The sequence below is a fragment of the Ptychodera flava genome, chromosome 19 (genome assembly GCF_041260155.1).
Source record: "Ptychodera flava strain L36383 chromosome 19, AS_Pfla_20210202, whole genome shotgun sequence".
Taxonomy (NCBI): domain Eukaryota; kingdom Metazoa; phylum Hemichordata; class Enteropneusta; family Ptychoderidae; genus Ptychodera; species Ptychodera flava.
Window position 1 is genome coordinate 2,858,989 of NC_091946.1, and position 18,652 is coordinate 2,877,640.

The following is an 18,652-nucleotide window of genomic DNA, read 5'->3' on the forward strand; positions in this document are numbered from 1 at the left end:
AAACATCAGCTTCTCATTCAACATGCACTTGAATCTGAAACATAAACAATTATTTTGGAGCATACTTTTAACAAAATAATTTGAAACTAAATTGTAAGTTTTACATTTTTAAGAAATGAATACAGCTGAATTAGCCTCTAGCAAGTAATATCTCTAAGTGTATAAATCAAGCAGCATTGTGGGTAACCTCACTTACTGTGTAAGAGGGAACTTACATCACTTCCAGGGTTACCAGGAAGTCCTGGTGGGCCAGTTTCACCAAAACCACCTGACCTTCCCTTTGGTCCTTCACCTCCGCTTGGTCCAGTTAAACCTGGTGCACCACGGAATCCAGTTTCTCCTGGTTCACCTTTTGCTCCTTGCAAGCAGATTGCCGAACAGTCACCACCAACATCACCTAATATCAATAAAATTACAAATGTCATGTTCTTTCTCTTGTATGTTTCCCTTGGAAGTACACATACATCATGCTGAAAGGAACTTTTTTCTGCTATCCATGTAAATCAAATAGCCATAAAGAAATTTAATACAGATGTAGATGAAGGTAAGCTACCAACCACCCTGTATTTGGTGAGTTCATTCACAACTGTATTGACTTGTAACTTCTTGTAATCATAGCATACTTTACTGTTTTCAGTTGTGTGATTATCAAGTAACTGTTGATGACACGTATTGTTGTGTTGGTTGTGTGCAAATGTGTTGATCTAGTTGTGAAAAGTGGGTCATTTTTGTGATTGTGAACACATTTAAACAGTAACATCCCTGACTGATTGATGTGATGACTGATTGATGTACTACAAAACATTTCCTTCAGACATCAACTACACTCACGTAGACACACTAATACACAAACATACACATCCCAAAGACAGCATTTTCACCTAATAATGCCACTGCTTCCACATACAGATCCTAAAGATAGCATTTACACCCAATAATGTCACTGCATGAAATTATCATGTTCTAATCATTTGAACTTGAAGGAATAATTAATTGTATGACAGAATACAGACAAGCGTATGGAGATTACAAGATCTACAACTTACCCTTGTCACCAAATCTCCCTGGAGGTCCAACAGGACCTGGTAATCCTTTAAATCCCTTAAAACCAGGTGGTCCAGGTGGCCCCATTTCACCAATGAAATCATCTCCATTCATATGATCACCAGGTGGACCTGACAACAGAGACATGACAATACATCAGGTTTTAGTTTTTCTGAAAAAGATTTATAGATTATCATCTAGGTACCCACTGTGCCCATGCACAATAGCAGGAAAACTTGTCAAACTTTTCTGAAAACATTTTTGAAAATTAATCTTTTAATTGCAGACAGACAAACCTTTGCAAAGATGTTTTGGAAATATACAGGTATTTTTGTATCAAAAATCAAAGAGACAAAATCAGTGTTTTCTCTGCGTGTTCACTGAAAGGGGAGACTTCTGCCCCATTCATCAAATTTAGGAGGCACACTTGATATTTTAGGGGGCAGAAACAACAGTCAATTTACAGGTCACTACAATATAAGCTTGCCGGTCACCATCATATGGACTATTGCTTGTTTTGTTTTGTGCGCGTCTTTTGCGCTGTCAGTAACTTTTAAAAGGCAGAAAATGGCTTGAAATGTGCAATTAGCGCAATTGCACAGTCGAGAGAAAACCCTGCAAAATAATAAGCCATCTTACCCGGTGGTCCTACTGGACCTTCAGGACCTCTTGGCCCTCTTTGACCTCTCATTCCTTGCGGTCCATCCATACCAGATTCTCCAGGTAGTGCTACACCTTGTTCTCCTTTAGCACCCAACACACCTTTACTTCCTGGGCGACCTGTAAGGCCTTGCAGACCAATTTTGCCTGGCATACCTTCAATCAACCAGAAATATGATGGTTATTCATTTATACATTTACACACTCCACATGTAGACGATACGTAATGGTGCAGCTAAACAGTTAAACATACATGCGATGTGAGCATGCGTGCGTGAGTGCTTCACGAACTCTACAATGTGTGGAGCGGCCTCAGTCAGAAAAATGTAACAACTTAGGCCGGTTATTGAACCACTCTTCTTTGGGAGTGGAGATTTAGCCGAGTGGTTCTCTCTGTGGCCTCTCCACTAGGCGACTGATGCCGTATGTTGTGGGTTCGAACCCGATTGAAAACTAGCTGTATACATGACTATAGTATCACACAGGTAGTCTATGTAATGGTATGACTGAGGTACATACAGCTAAACAGGTAACATACATGACTACCAGTATGGTATCACACACATAGTCTATGTAATGGTATGAGTTACCAGGCTGCTTACCAATCATTCCTGGTTCTCCTTTTTGACCATCTCGTCCTGCACCTTCTGGTCCAATAGGACCTTCTTGTCCAGGAGGTCCGGATCGACCAAGACTACCCTGACGTCCAGCTTCTCCAGGAGGACCTGGAGGACCCCTCGGGCCAGGAGCACCTCTTCTACCCTGTCGACCTGGACGGCCAGGTGGTCCATCACCAATTTCCTGCAGAGCAAAGCATTACAGATCATTTACTGTTTTATGAGAATAACACAAAGCGAGAAAAGCACTGGCAGATGGACTTGCCTGAAAGACATGCTATGGTCAATCCCCTTTCACAGAGAGTACGTGTAATAACCCCCTGTAACAGGGTCTATAATTTTGTCACAGAGTTGTATTTACAGGCTTGTTTCAGGTTTGTCAGTACCTGACCACATGCATGTTGAAGTATTTCCTTACTGTAGCCACTATTGTTGCCACAGATCTACGGTAGAATATGATGATAAAAACTGCACTGAACTCAGTGTTGAACTTCAGGCTGCATGGTTAGTAAATTCATCGATTTAACATTTTTTAATATTCTATGGGAAAAACATTTACTGTCAAAAATGAGACACGCAAAATTTTGATAGAGATTGTTTATTACTCACTGGATCATCTCCTGGCTTTCCCTTGATACCTGGTGGTCCAACAAAACCTTCATCTCCAAGATCACCCTACAAGAGACATATTAATGTTAATGCATTTCTGTCACAAAAGACACAGTCTCCCAATGTAGTACTTGTTGTATGTCTCAATTCAGATGATGAACTGACTTGCCTGTTTCAAACTTACACTTTTCACATGAATCATTTGTTTTGCTCAGACATGCATGCATATTGGCTGACCAAACAACTTCTCGCAAACGCCATCTAGCGTCCAATACTCTGGTCTGTTACTTACATAATATTAACAAATAGAAAATAACATAAGATCTCGGCTTCTATGACAGCCATAATCAATCTACTGATTACAAATATTGCATTACATCTAATATTTGATTTATCTCATTTCATATTGCCAAAATGGGCAACATATTATAAACCTGAAACTCAACTGCTTCAAAAACGATAACGTTTACTGTTTTGGCAAGGTTAATACTTTGTTATTTTAGCACACAACACACTGTGTTGGCAAGGATAATACTTGGTATTTCAGAATTTCAAAACAACACACTGTGTTAGCAAGGATAATACTTGGTATTTCAGCACACAACACACTGTGTTGGCAAGGATAAAACTTGGTATTTCAGCACAAACCACACTGTGTTGGCAAGGAAAATACTTGGTATTTCAGCACACAATACATTGTGTTGGCAAGGATAAAACTTGGTATTTCAGCACAGAACACACTGTGTTAGCAAGGATAACACTTGGTATTTCAGCACACAACTCACTGTGTTGGCAAGGATAAAATTTGGTATTTCAGCACACAACACACTGTGTTGGCAATGAAAATACTTGGTATTTCAGCACACAATACACTGTTGGCAAGGAAAATACTTGGTATTTCAGCACACAACACACTGTGTTGGCAAGGATAATACTTGGTATTTCAGCACACAACACACTGTGTTGGCGAGGAAAATACTTGGTATTTCAGCACACAACACACTGTGTTGGCGAGGAAAATACTTGGTATTTCAGCACACAATACACTGTTTGGCAAGAGATAAAACTTGGTATTTCAGCACACACACTGTGTTGGAGAGGAAAATACTTGGTATTTCAGCACACAACACACTGTGTTGGCAAGGATAATACTTGGTATTTCAGCACACAACACACTGTGTTGGCAAGGATAAAACTTGGTATTTCAGCACAAAACACACTGTGTTGGCAAGGATAACACTTGGTATTTCAGCACACAACACTGTGTTGGCGAGGAAAAATTGGTATTTCAGCACACACTTCACTGTGTTGGCAAGGAAAATACTTGGTATTTGAGCACACAACACACTGTGTTGGCAAAGCACACACATTATTTCAGCACACTTTCGGGAGGAAGAATATATAAAATGTAAAATGTTAATAGAACAAAAATATCACAAGTATTAAGTTATGGCTGTGTCCTTTTTAAGAAACATATACTGAAGAGCTATGAGAATGAATACTTGCCTTGAAGCCTTTAAGACCAAATGAACCTGGTGTTCCACCATTACCAGGGTCTCCTCTGAAACCAGGTACACCAGCAATACCATCATCACCAGGCTCCCCCTGACAGAAAACAACACAAATCATTGACTTTTAAATGGAAACACCTCCTATTTACTGTTCTGCTATTGTTAACTATGCTGAAACTACAAATAAATTTATGTCAGAAGGACAGAGGCATGACTCTTACAGTGTTCAAAGTTGTTCTGTTGATGAGATATTGTGATAAGTACAGGCATCGGTTTTTTCAAAACACATGCACACACACATACATACAGAGTAACGATGACTTTTTTCCACCCATCAGATAAGCTCCCATTGTCATATACATAAGACAATATGGGAGTTCAAATCTCATCCAATTCATTCCTCCCTAGCTCCTGTGTTTGTATTTGTTTTTTACATAATCAGTGTATCACTGAGTTGACAGTCTCAACATTGTTTATGTCCGAAAGGTACTTGAGAATTACAAGCAATCACTTTGGACTTCCAACACGACAGAGTGAATCTATTAATTGATAGTAGTAGCCATCAAGAGGAAGAAAGATAATCTTACCCTAGGTCCAGCTGGTCCAGGCACACCTTTCTCTCCAACCATTCCAAGAGGACCAGGAGCTCCCTACAAAACGTTGATCACATGCAGTCATCCTTAAGTCATTATTTGGGTTTAATGGCACATTTGAGGCAAAATGTTTTCAAGAAAAACAAACTGCTCTAAAATTTATCATTTGTTGCATTAGAACTTGGATTCACTTTGAAAGCTGATGGGAAAACTAACATTTTGATCATCTCAATATCTGTGACAGTTTGACAGCTGACTAGTTCATTTTTCATGTTAAATTAAAGAGATATAGTGGTCGGAACTGTGCCTGTGCGAGTTTCTTGTTTACAAATAATGTATTTCGTAAACAATATCAATATGCACCTCATCATCATAGCTGCAACATTTAAATTATAAGATGATAGATTATGACAGACATGTTTTAACTTTCATCAATCACCATTGTGCCTTGGATACATTGTTGCCATTGGATCGTATGGGTCCCATACGACCTTTGAGCACAGTTCTGACGACTATATCCCTTTAACTGTGCTGATGGCAGAAATTTTACTATCACATACAAGAAAGTTGATCCTCTCTATTGAAAAAAGAAATTGATGAGATTTTTAAGAGATTTTGAAAGATATCACTGAGAGCTTTTCTGAGTATTGAAAATATAAACAAACATCTAAGTATCTACTTTTGAGATGCTTTTATATTGTCAAAGAGGACAGGGAAATACCTAAACCATCGAAATATTTCATTTCATTCTACAGAAATATTTTCTCTTGTTATATTTGTAATAAATCTGTGGAGTTACTCACTCTCTGTCCAGGATCTCCAGGTTCCCCTTCCATGCCTTTGAAACCGACATTACCCTGTCAGTCACAAAACCAAAATGGACATTTTAAAGCTGTGATTCAAATGGTAGGATTTCATACTACGTTGACACATTGTTCAAAAAAGGCTAGCATTCTGAAGCTTTGTAATCCATCTATACAAACTATTATATTACCATGCCCTCTCTGTCGCATTTTAATTGGTGGAGCTGAACCATGTGACTGACCACAAATACGCAGTATATGGTTTGTTAACATGCCAGTGAATATGAATAATGATGCTAACATCGTAACTTTACAGTTAAAACATTGCCTGTAAATAAACGCTAATGGTCATAGCATTACCCATTATTCCTATAGTAATATGTTTGCAACTGGAACAATAAAATTCATAATTGCAGGAACCAGCTTGTCCAAATTCCTCTTTGCAATAAACTTACAAAATAGAAATTGTGAACACATATCGTCAATAATTAAACTGGTAGGATAATAATGTGTTGGTTTGTCTTAATGCACTGGGATTGTCCATGAACAATTTCTGACAATGAGTCCGGATCAATTTACCATCAAATCTGGTACACAGTATGTTCCTGCTTTCAAATTAAAAACAGTACTGACAACTGTAAAATGGTATTTTGACTGTATGTTTGTCTCTTCCTGGCCTCTACGTTTGAACTTACCTTCATACCAGGTTTTCCTTTTTCTCCTTTCACTTCTGTTGGTGGTTGTGTAAACTCAACAGTTCCTGGTGGACCCGGTGCACCCTGATTTCATTGATCAAGAGCATGATCATTATGCATTGCATGACACATACACTATTTAATGATACTATAGGTGGGGATATCATATTCTCATACAGTATGCAATAATAGCTATAAAATTATGTATCATTCATCCCTCAGACATAGCTGTTCTATATTAATTTTTTTAAGATTTCTGTAAATATTATCAACGGACTCCATGACACACCTATATATCAGAACCTTAGAAGAAAAAAATTTGAGTTGATATCGTTGCAGAGAGGGGGAGCATAGAGAGCGCCCTCAAGCGACGGATCTCTCAGTCTTTCTACCCTAACCAGATAAGCAAGCAAGCTGACTGGCAACACATTTCTGTTCAACATTACCATGGGATAACTTACCCTCTCTCCTTTATTACCAATAAAACCAACTCCCATGTTTCCTTTGGTACCTTTTTGACCTGGAAATCCAAACTCACCCTGAATAAAGACACAAATTCCATTACTGAAAACAAAATCTGACTTTCAATGGATAGTACCCTACTACTGATACAAAACATAGAGTATGGCAATAGTTTTGCTGACACCTGGTCAAAATCCACTCTGCTGAAATAACTGCTCAAACCTCTGAAATAATGACATGCAATTTTCTAGTAATTTGGATGAGTTTCTCTGACATAAAAGAGACTGAAGTATACACGTAACACTAGATTGATCAGGTATATTTCCCTCATATAGCTGCACCAATCAGAAGTGAATGGAGGTTCTCGTCTTCTGAATCAGACTTTTTTCACGCTTTGTGTGAAAACTGTTCAGTAGAAAGAGTACTGAGTAACACAAAGACAGTTGACAATCATGGTATTGTAAATTTTACCTCGATTTGTACATTCTTTTCCCTGAACTTCAAAGTTTAGGACAAAATTAGAATAAAAATGCTAAAAACACTGAATTCAAGATGAGATAGAAATAATTTTTCTTACCCTTTCCCCTTTTTCACCAACATCACCTTTCTGTCCAGGTGATCCAGGAATTCCTGGCCGGCCTGGCCTTCCCTGTGGTAATATAGCAAACATTGAAAGCATATGAATATTTATCGACTTTCCTAGCAGACAATTTATGTATTGGTAGCACCAGGTAAATAAAAGTTGTATAAATACACATCAGAGGAGTAATCTTCAAAAAAACATTTTTGGCTAAACAAAATGCTGCATTACTTTAATAAAGGTTACTTTTTGTTTGAAAATTAGAAAAACTGGTCAAAATTGTGCAAAGTAACACTGGATAAGTAAATGAAAAGATTTGAATACAGTTTGAGAAACTGAATTCACCTTACAGTAACACTTGTGAAATCTGAACTGTGGTTTCATATTCACAGTAAGATATTGTAAGCAAACGGTGTAGACTCCACAAATTTACATGAAACTGGTGTTAAGAATATACTGGTCCTCATAATTGTAAGTTTTTCCATGATTCTCTGAATCCTTTACCAGCATAATTTTAGTATAAGCTGATTTCAAGCTACACACTACCCTGTGATATGATTTGTTGATAACTTTGGTATAAGCTGATTTCAAGCTACAAACTTTCCTGAGACAAGTTTGTTGAAAACACTTACCGGACCACCACCGCCTCTTGCTGGTTCTCCTTTTTGACCTTTGACTCCATCAGAACCCTGAAATAACCATCAAACAACAAACTTACAATAATGTGTGGAAGTCAGTAGTAAACACTATGAACACTACAAACTGAGTACAGCACTATGACAGCAAGTTGTCTTGGATTTTATCTCATTACTGAATGTATATTTCAGAATAAATTCAAGGTATTGACACAAAAACTTTGGTTTACTGTTACCTATAAATATTTCAAAGCATGTTATGATAATTGTTGTGATAACTGTAAGTTAAGAATGTAGTTCTACATGAATACAGTTATAATATTAATCTGGTGAATTTTGGAGGAAACTGCTCCTTTGAAATCAATGATGTTCTAAAATACTAGAACTTACCGGAAGACCTGGAAATCCGCGAGCATTTGGGTCACCTAAACCTGGAGGCCCAGAATCACCCTAATGAAGAAAGAAAAAATAAAATAATCATCTTGGAATTGTGAATAGTGTTATTGGTAATACAGCTACTGTGCATTAAGTTATTTGAAAGGATCATCTGAAAGATAAGGTGTATTGGAACCAGTGTTCCTGCTATGGCTTCTTTGCGCGCTGATTGCACAGTGTCTCCGACTGCTCTCGCAGTGAAATTCCATGTTCTGTGCAACTTTAGTCTCAGTCATTTAATCGGTAGTTTTGGAAACGATAACTCAGCGCGAAATGTGCGATCTCAGCGTAGATTTTATTCCGTGTTTCGAGGTTAAGTGGTGGCCGCAGTTGCCACCAACGTTCATTGTACGTTGTGACGTAACTTCAATAAATTAGCATATACATGAATGGACCCAGCTGTGAGGCAATCAGGCTTATCTCAAGTTGCGCACCCTCTCGAAACCTTAGAGGGAACACTGATTGGAACTACGACATCTGATAATGTATTAGTGGGTACAAATTGTTTGCAAAAAGAACAATTTTTCCATTAAAAATATTCACATTATTTGATTTTTTTATACATGCCATCTTCTAATCTGTTATGATCCATACCTAGGAGACTTTCAAATTGTTTTTGTCAAAACATGATGCTTATTGTTCAGGAAAGGTTCATATTAAATTAAAGATTTAAAGATTACATGTAAAATGTACATTCCACATGTTTATAGAGGGCAGTGTTCACTGGCAAAAAATGGAAGTGTCCTGAAGTCCTCCGCTATACTGAAGTACAGTATCGATATTAAAATTCACAGAAGAAAGTTCCATAACAACCATGACATTGACACATGGACTACCACTACATCAGTTAATGTGACTTACTTGTAGTAAAATCAATTTGGGAATCTTTCTTTTACATTATTCAAGCAAAAAATCCATTTATTTGAAAAACACAGAGTGTTGATTGATTGCTAAGACGAGGCTGAGGTGAAATTAGCAGTTGATTGGTTGCCAAGACCAGGCTGAGATGAAATTAGCAAGATAGTTTTTCAACTTACAATAGATCCATTGCATCCATCTAAGCCACGGATACCGGGAGCACCACGAATACCTTGAATTCCTGGAATGCCATTTATTCCTGGAAAACCTGGTACACCGATGGGACCCTAGAAATATTAACACAAGATAATATTCAATACATATCAGGAATTCAAGGTTAGTTGTCAAACTTGACAACTTTAGATAGCCTTTTAAAACTCAGCTTATTCTAAATGGTCAGTTATAATTAAGATTATAATAAAAATCATAACAATATAGTCCGTGGGCTGGAGGGGCCCACCGTGCACCCCCCCCATAAACCTACTACATGGGTATTTTTTTGTTCTTTGGGATCTGCTGAACTAGAAAAAAGATGTTAACATTGGATATTTTGGGATGCACTACCTGTCTGCACTGGTTTTTGATTTGTATGTACCGCAAAAAATGGCGAAAAATGGGTAGGGGTAAGGGGTACTATATCCTCCCCTAAATTGAGTAAACTAGCATGAAATAGCACAAACCTTACATTTTGGAAAGCTCAGATACTGCTCTTTCTGAGGAATACCAACTTTAGCAAAATTAATTTGTGTACATAGAATAGGACGACTTTAAAATAATTTTTTTGACAATTTTGAATTTTTTACCCAAATAGCATGTAACAATTGTGATCTACTTTTTATTAAGCAAAATTTTCACAACTTTTTGTGTTTAAATTATTCATTCCGACATATTAAACAAGAAAAAAAGTGTTAACATCAGATATTTAACTATACACTACTTCTCTGGCGTCAATTTTGAATTGCGTGTATCTGTATGGGGTGTGCAAAAGCTAGGGGTAGGGGTACAACATTCTTTCCTTGATGAAGTAAACTGGCATGAAATGCCATATACCTTATAGTTTTAGAAAGCTTAGATACTGGCCTTTCTAAAATGCATAAGTTTTTAGTAAAAAAATATGACGTCATAGAATTGGATAACTTTAAATCGATTTTTTCTGGTAATTCAGCAATTTTAACCGGAAGAAAATACGATAACTATTGTTTCCTCCCAATGAAGCAAATCAAACAGATTTATGGATGTTATTTACTAATTGCAATGTGCTGAAGAAGAAATAAATGTCAAAATTGGGTATTTACAATCCATTATTGTCCCTGCTCACTCAATTGCAAGTTTTGCTACATTGGTATATCGTGAATGGGCATTTTATTGTTATGCAATGAACTTATGCACAGCCTTAAAAGAAGACTTTAAAACGCACACACATAGTCATATTGCCATTTTCTCCTTAAAGTAAACAGATTGTTGATGACTGTCTATTTTTATAATTTACTTTTTAAATATTTTCTATGAAATAATTTTGATAAGACGTATTTGGAAAATTGTCTATGCCTCCTTGTCTTACTTATACAGCAAGCATTACTAACAATCTATTAGGCCGTGGGCTAGAGGGGGCGTCTACGTGCACCTTCTCCCCCCCCAACCGCACAGGATAACAAATCTGTATTTTTCAGAAGCCTTGGGATCCTTAGAATAAGAAATAGGATTTTAACAGACAAAATATAGGGACTCAATAGCTGTTACGGTCATGTTTTGAAGGGTGCCGCAAAATCACGATTTTGTGACCCACATGGATTTTTGTCAAACCTGTCTTCATGTACGTCATCTGCTGAGCTTACTGTTTAACATGACCTGGCTTATGGGGTATCATTAGAAAGGTGATGTATTCTTCTTGAAAATGGTATATAGCAATATGCAATATCTTCTATAGTTCTCATGAAATAGGGCCATAATTTACCCCATACCCCAAAGTTTATGTCGCAAATTACTGTCAAAACTAATCTAAATTCTACCAATTATTTACCTAGACATAATACAAAGGGCAATGCTGTGTATTAACTTTGTGTTATTTGCTACAGGTACATGTTAGAAACCTGAAATAAACTTTTGACAGAAAAAATATTGGGATCCTGTAGCTGTAACAGTCATATTTTGAAGGGTTCCGCAAAATCACAGTATTACTGAATCACATTCATTTTTGTTAAACCTGTCTTCTTGTAAGTCTTCTGCTGAGCTTATTTTGAACATAAAGAGGCATATGCGATATCATTTGAAAGTTAATTTACTTTTCTTCAAAATGATATATTGCAATATGCAATATCTTCTATAGTTTTCATGAAATGAGACCAAAACTTACCCCACACCCCAAAGTTTTATGTCACAAGTTACAGTCAAAACTAATGTCAAATTCTACCAATTATTTTCCTAGACACTTTACAAAAGGCAATGCTTTGTGTAAAATATATTTTATTTGCTACAAGGACATGTCAAAAATATGAGTTAGACTTTTAACAGACAAAATATTGGGGTTGAATGACTGTTACTTGCATGTTTTGAAGGGTACCGTGAAGGCAGAGTATTACCGATTCGCATATGTTTTTGTTAAATGTGTCGTCTTGTAAGTCATCTGCTGAGCTTACTTCCTACCATAACCTAAGTTATGGGCTGCAATTAGAAAGACAATTTATTTGGCTTTAAAATGACATATTGCAATATACAATATCTTCTATAGTTTTCATGAAATGAGACCAAAACTTACCCCATACCCCAAAGTTTTATGTCGTAAATTACTGTCAAAACTAATCTTAAATTCTACCAATTATTTACCAAGACATTATACAAAAGGCAATGCTTTGTATCAAATTGTTTTATTTGATACAGGTACATGTTAGAAACTTGAAATAACTTTTAACACAAAAATATCCGGATGCTGTAGCTGTAACAGTTATATTTTGAATGGTACTGCAAAATCACAGTATTGCCAACTCGCATACTCGCATACATTTTCGTTAAACCTGTCTTCTTTAAGTCGTCTACTAAGCTTATTTTTATTATAACGTGGCAAGTTGGGCATCATTAGAAAGTTAATTTACTCTTCTTTAAAATGATATATTGCAATATGCAATATCTTTTACAGTTTTCATGAATAGGACCACAACTTACCCCACACCCCAAAGTTTTATGTTCCAATTACAGTCAAAACTCATCTCAAATTCTGCCAACTATTTACCCGGGACATAATACAAAGGGCAATAATTTGTATTAAATTTAGTTTATTTGCTACAGGTTCATGTTAGAAACTTGAAACGAACTTTTAACAGAAAAAATATTGTGATGCTGTAGCTGTAACAGTAATATTTTGTAGGGTACCACAAAATCATGTTATTGCCAACTCGCATACATTTTTGTTTAACCTGTCTTATTGTAAGTCATCTGCTGAGCTTTTTTTAAAACATAAGTTGGCTATTGGGGTATCATTAAAAAGGTTTTTTTCCTTTGATATAACATATTGTAATATACAATATCTTCTTTAGTGTTCAGGAAATAAGACCAAAACTTACATCATACCCTAAGTTTATATTGCAAATTACTGTCACTACTGATTTCAAATTCTACCAAGCTTTTACCTAGACATATTACAAAAGACAGTGATTTGTATAAAATTTGTTTTATTTGCTACATAGACATGTCACAAATATGAGATAGACTTTAAACAGACAAAATACCGGATTGAATGGTTGCTGCTGTCATGTTTTGAAGGGTACCGTAAAGTCACAGTCTTGCCCACTCGTATGTGTTTTTGTTAAATGTGTTATCTTGTAAGTCATCTGATGAGCTTACTTTTTACTCTAACCTATCTTATGGGCTATCATTGGAAAGACAATTTTTGCCAAAAAGCGACCGACATATTGTAATATGCAATATCTTCAATAGTTTTCGTGAAATAGGACCAACACTTACCCCATATCCCAAATTCGCAAACTGCAAAGTTTTAGAACAGATGTAGTTTGCAAATCAAACTAAGGGCTGGGGTGATGAGATGTTTGCTATTTCATTACAACTTAAGATGATATTACAATATTACAATGCATATTACAATATGTCAGTCGCTTTCTGGCAAAAAAATTATATCAAAGGAAAAAAAACTTTTTAATGATACCCGAATAGCCAACTTATGTTAAAAAATAAGCTCAGAAGATGACTTACAATAAGACAGGTTAAACAAAAATGTATGCGAGTTGGCAATACCATGATTTTGTGGTACCCTTCAAAATTTACTGTTACAGCTACAGCATCACAATATTTTTTCTGTTAAAAGTTCGTTTCAAGTTTCTAACATGAACCTGTAGCAAATAAACTAAATTTAATACAAATTATTGCCCTTTGTATTATGTCCCGGTAAATAGTTGGCAGAATTTGAGATTAGTTTTGACTGTCATTTGGAACATAAAACTTTGGGGTATGGGGCAAGTTGCGGTTCTATTTCATGACAACTGTAAAAGATATTGCATATTGCAATATATCATTTTAAAGAAGAGTAAATTAACTTTCTAATGATGCCCAACTTGCCACGTTATAATAAAAATAAGTTCAGTAGACGACTTAAAGAAGACAGGTTTAACGAAAATGTATGCGAGTTGGCAATACTGTGATTATGCAGTACCATTCAAAATATGACTGTTACAGCTACAGCATCCGGATATTTTTGTGTTAAAAGTTTATTTCAAGTTTCTAACATGTACCTGTATCAAATAAAACAATTTGATACAAAGCATTGCCTTTTGTATAATGTCTAGGTAAATAATTGGTAGAATTTAAGATTAGTTTTGACAGTAATTTACGACATAAAACTTTGGGGTATGGGGTAAGTTTTGGTCTCATTTCATGAAAACTATAGAAGATATTGCATATTGCAATATATCATTTTGAAAAAAGTAAATTAACTTTCAAATGATATCGCATATGCCTCTTTATGTTCAAAATAAGCTCAGCAGAAGACTTACAAGAAGACAGGTTTAACAAAAATGAATGTGATTCAGTAATACTGTGATTTTGCGGAACCCTTCAAAATATGACTGTTACAGCTACAGGATCCCAATATTTTTTCTGTCAAAAGTTTATTTCAGGTTTCTAACATGTACCTGTAGCAAATAACACAAAGTTAATACACAGCATTACCCTTTGTATTATGTCTAGGTAAATAATTGGTAGAATTTAGATTAGTTTTGACAGTAATTTGCGACATAAACTTTGGGGTATGGGGTAAATTATGGCCCTATTTCATAAAAACTATAGAAGATATTGCATATTGCTATATAACATTATCAAGAAGAATACATCACCTTTCTAATGATACCCCATAAGCCAGGTCATGTTAAACAGTAAGCTCAGCAGATGACGTACATGAAGACAGGTTTGACAAAAATCCATGTGGGTCACAAAATCGTGATTTTGCGGCACCCTTCAAAACATGACCGTAACAGCTTTTGAGTCCCTATATTTTGTCTGTTAAAATCCTATTTCTTATTCTAGGGATCCCAAGGCTTCTGAAAAATACAGGTTTGTTATCCTGTGCGGTTGGGGGGGGGGGGGGTGCACGTAGACGCCCCGTCTAGCCCACGGCCTAATAGATTGTTAGTAATGCTTGCTGTATAAGTAAGACAAGGAGGCATACACAATTTCCAAATACGTCTTATCAAATTATTTCATAGAAAATATTTAAAAAGTAAATTATAAAATAGACAGTCATCACAATCTATTTACTTTAAGGAGAAAATGGCAATATGACTATGTGTGTGCGTTTTAAAGTCTTCTTTTTAAGTCTGTGCATTAGTTCATTGCATAACAATAAAATGCCCATTCACGATATACCAATGTAGCAAAACTTGCAATTTGAGTGAGCAGGGACAATAATGGATTGTAAATACCCAATTTTGACATTTATTTTCTTCTTCAGCACATTGCAATTAGTAAATAACATCCATAAATCTGTTTGATTTGCTTCATTGGGAGGAAACAATAGTTATCGTATTTTCTTCCGGTTAAAATTGCTGAATTACCAGAAAAATCGATTTAAAGTTATCCAATTCTATGACGTCATACTTTTTTACTAAAAACTTATGCATTTTAGAAAGGCCAGTATCTAAGCTTTCTAAAACTATAAGGTATATGGCATTTCATGCCAGTTTACTTCATCAAGGAAAGAATGTTGTACCCCTACCCCTAGCTTTTGCACACCCCATACAGATACACGCAATTCAAAATTGACGCCAGAGAAGTAGTGTATAGTTAAATATCTGATGTTAACACTTTTTTCTTGTTTAATATGTCGGAATAAATAATTTAAACACAAAAAGTTGTGAAAATTTTGCTTAATAAAAGTAGATCACAATTGTTAAATGCTATTTTGGGTAAAAAAATTCAAAATTGTCAAAAAAATTCATTTTAAAGTCGTCCTATTCTATGTACACAAATTAATTTTGCTAAAGTTGGTATTCCTCAGAAAGAACAGTATCTGAGCTTTCCAAAAATGTAAGGTTTGTGCTATTTCATGCTAGTTTACTCAATTTAGGGGAGGATATAGTACCCCTTACCCCTACCCATTTTTCGCCATTTTTTGCGGTACATACAAATCAAAAACCAGTGCAGACAGGTAGTGCATCCCAAAATATCCAATGTTAACATCTTTTTTCTAGTTCAGCAGATCCCAAAAACAAAAAAATACCCATGTAGTAGGTTTATGGGGGGGGTGCACGGTGGGCCCCTCCAGCCCACGGACTAATATTTGTAGAATCTTTATTCTGACAAGCAATGTGATCAAGTATAAATCAAGTCTTCCGTGAAATGCAGATTGCATAAGGTTAGAGACAAAGAGATGGCTATTTCCATCACACAAGTTTAATTACTCATATAAATGGCTAGGCAATAACACTTATTACAATATTTTAGAGCAAGACAAACTGAAGGTGTTGTTTCATGCAGCAATTTACCCGTTCTCCTGTTGGTCCTCGCTGACCTGGTACTCCTGCTTCTCCTTTGTATCCTTTTTCTCCGGGAAAGCCCTCTTTTCCAAGAAAACCAATTGATCCCCGTTGTCCTTGAGGTCCTATCCTTCCATGTATTCCCTGAAAAATATCAGCAACTTAGATATGGAACTTGATAATCCCTTTTCCAATATCATCATTCATACCTTTCATGTCAATTACAGATAAGAAATTATTGATGGAACTTTGGCAACAAACAAAAAGATTTTGTGATTACACAACAGTTTCATAAATATTTCAGCATCATGAAAACCCACAGCAATGCTCAAAAACATCATGCAAATCAAGCTGACAGACCATGCAAATAAATGTACATAGATCAATATGTTCTAATGATGAAGTATTATTGTAAATCATCGGAAGGACATTTCAAGGAAAATGAGCAATTCTGGTTTTATCAGTCATATATCAGTACATTAGAACGTATCTCAACTATCTACTGGTACCAGCTAGCTGTCCTTGACAACTGTGCTGCATGTCTATCTCAACTATCTACTGGTACCAGCTAGCTGTCCTTGATAGCTATGCTGCATGTCTATCTCAACTATCTACTGGTACCAGCTAGCTGTCCTTGACAACTATGCTGCATGTCTGCATTATCGCTTTAAGGTAGAATGTGCCTCCGGGACAGATGTTTGTACTCTTTACAATTCTTTTCTGATCTACCACTTGTGGGGTTCCCTGTAAAGTTGGTGTAAGAAAACTTAACCATCTTAGTTTTTCAAAAATCGAAAATTTTATTTTTCTTCTGCATTGAGTTAATACAAGGATGCAAACCATCATGAATTTCAAATATCGGTGAACTTGGGTAATTTGTTTCTTTAGTACCTAAATTTGGATGCTGGTCCCGATTTTTATATTCTTGATTTTGAAAGAGCATGGTTGAAATATTCCTAGAGGAATGTGAGCAAACCTTTAAATCTTTCACTTTTGAGGCGCATACTACCTTAGGGTATTTTTTAATGGAAACCTTTCACAGAAACAAACATCTATGATACGTCATACACAGCACACAAACAAAAAGGCAAATAGGTCTCATTTGAGCATTCATACAGATTGTTCAAACTGGATGAAAATTACATTATGGGTATTGAAGATTTGACAAAGAAGGAAGTGACAAAAGCTATATAAAAGAAAGTAAGTATGTTTGTATGAGATGTGCATGTATGATGTGGGTTCAGTCACGTTTCTCCAATGTTTTGCTAATCTGGAACACTGCACCTAATCAGCATAACATCAATTTACAGCTTTTTCCTTGACATTATGACACAAGTCACTTCCCTTGAATGATTGTATACAAATCACTCTGGAAGTTCCATCAAGTGGCAAATACCAGCCATAACACAGATATCTCTACAACTGCAATCACCACTTGGCATGCTACTAAAAATGACAAACTGTTACCACACAACTTCTTGAGTAAACTTCACATAGTTTAAGCTAATTTTTCAAAAATCATTTTTAATTTGGTTGCATGCCTTTATGTAGGGAAGTAAATGATGTCGTCATCTGATTTTCAGTTTTTGTTTTGTTTTCATCTTCTCTGAAGATCTTTTCTTATGGCATGAAGATATGTCATGATAAACAGTTCGAGGAAACACGGCATGATAAACCATTAGCATTAAACAAGACTTGTGAAAACAATAGGTAAATAAATGAGTGGAAAAGTTGCATGTCTCCAAATGACCAATCAGATATCTGTCATACCGGTACAATGGTACTTGTTTGTCTGTCTAAATGTGGTACAAGCTGCTACAGTTTTGCTGCTTCATGTTTTCTATTACAAGTAGATGTCAAATACAGAAAGCAAGCTGTGGTACATGGCATATGGAGATGGATCAAAACATGGCTTCTGTACCTTTTTTTTCTCTCAACATGTCAAAAGATCCATACCAACAGATCCATATCATGTCACATAGCAGCTTTTAATTTGTGTCCATATAGTGATGTATAATTTTCAACAGATGTGAGAGTGGGGTCAAAGGTTAACGAAGACCAGTTATGATCATTCCAATATCACCCCGAGTCATTTACTTTCATTATTTCAGAAATGATGTCACTGTTCCATTTTTGAAGAGACATCTAGCACTGTAACAGTGAAATGAACACA

The 18,652-nt window shown here is 35.9% G+C and overlaps 1 protein-coding gene across 2 annotated transcripts in view; it reads right to left on the reverse strand.

The window, feature by feature from the left end:
- Positions 1-18,652, reverse strand: part of LOC139118390 (collagen alpha-2(IV) chain-like) — a 105,402-nt gene that overhangs the window by 52,722 nt on the left and 34,028 nt on the right. For both annotated transcript variants that reach the window (XM_070681686.1, XM_070681688.1), the window contains exons 4-18: positions 16,489-16,623; positions 9,682-9,789; positions 8,600-8,659; positions 8,207-8,263; positions 7,572-7,643; positions 6,994-7,071; positions 6,533-6,616; positions 5,838-5,891; positions 5,029-5,091; positions 4,437-4,535; positions 2,931-2,996; positions 2,307-2,505; positions 1,684-1,860; positions 1,047-1,175; positions 216-397 (exon numbers count right to left, since the gene is read on the reverse strand). In XM_070681686.1, the coding sequence (XP_070537787.1) occupies positions 216-397; positions 1,047-1,175; positions 1,684-1,860; positions 2,307-2,505; positions 2,931-2,996; positions 4,437-4,535; positions 5,029-5,091; positions 5,838-5,891; positions 6,533-6,616; positions 6,994-7,071; positions 7,572-7,643; positions 8,207-8,263; positions 8,600-8,659; positions 9,682-9,789; positions 16,489-16,623 (1,563 nt within the window). The remainder of the gene's footprint in view (positions 1-215; positions 398-1,046; positions 1,176-1,683; positions 1,861-2,306; positions 2,506-2,930; positions 2,997-4,436; positions 4,536-5,028; positions 5,092-5,837; positions 5,892-6,532; positions 6,617-6,993; positions 7,072-7,571; positions 7,644-8,206; positions 8,264-8,599; positions 8,660-9,681; positions 9,790-16,488; positions 16,624-18,652) is intronic.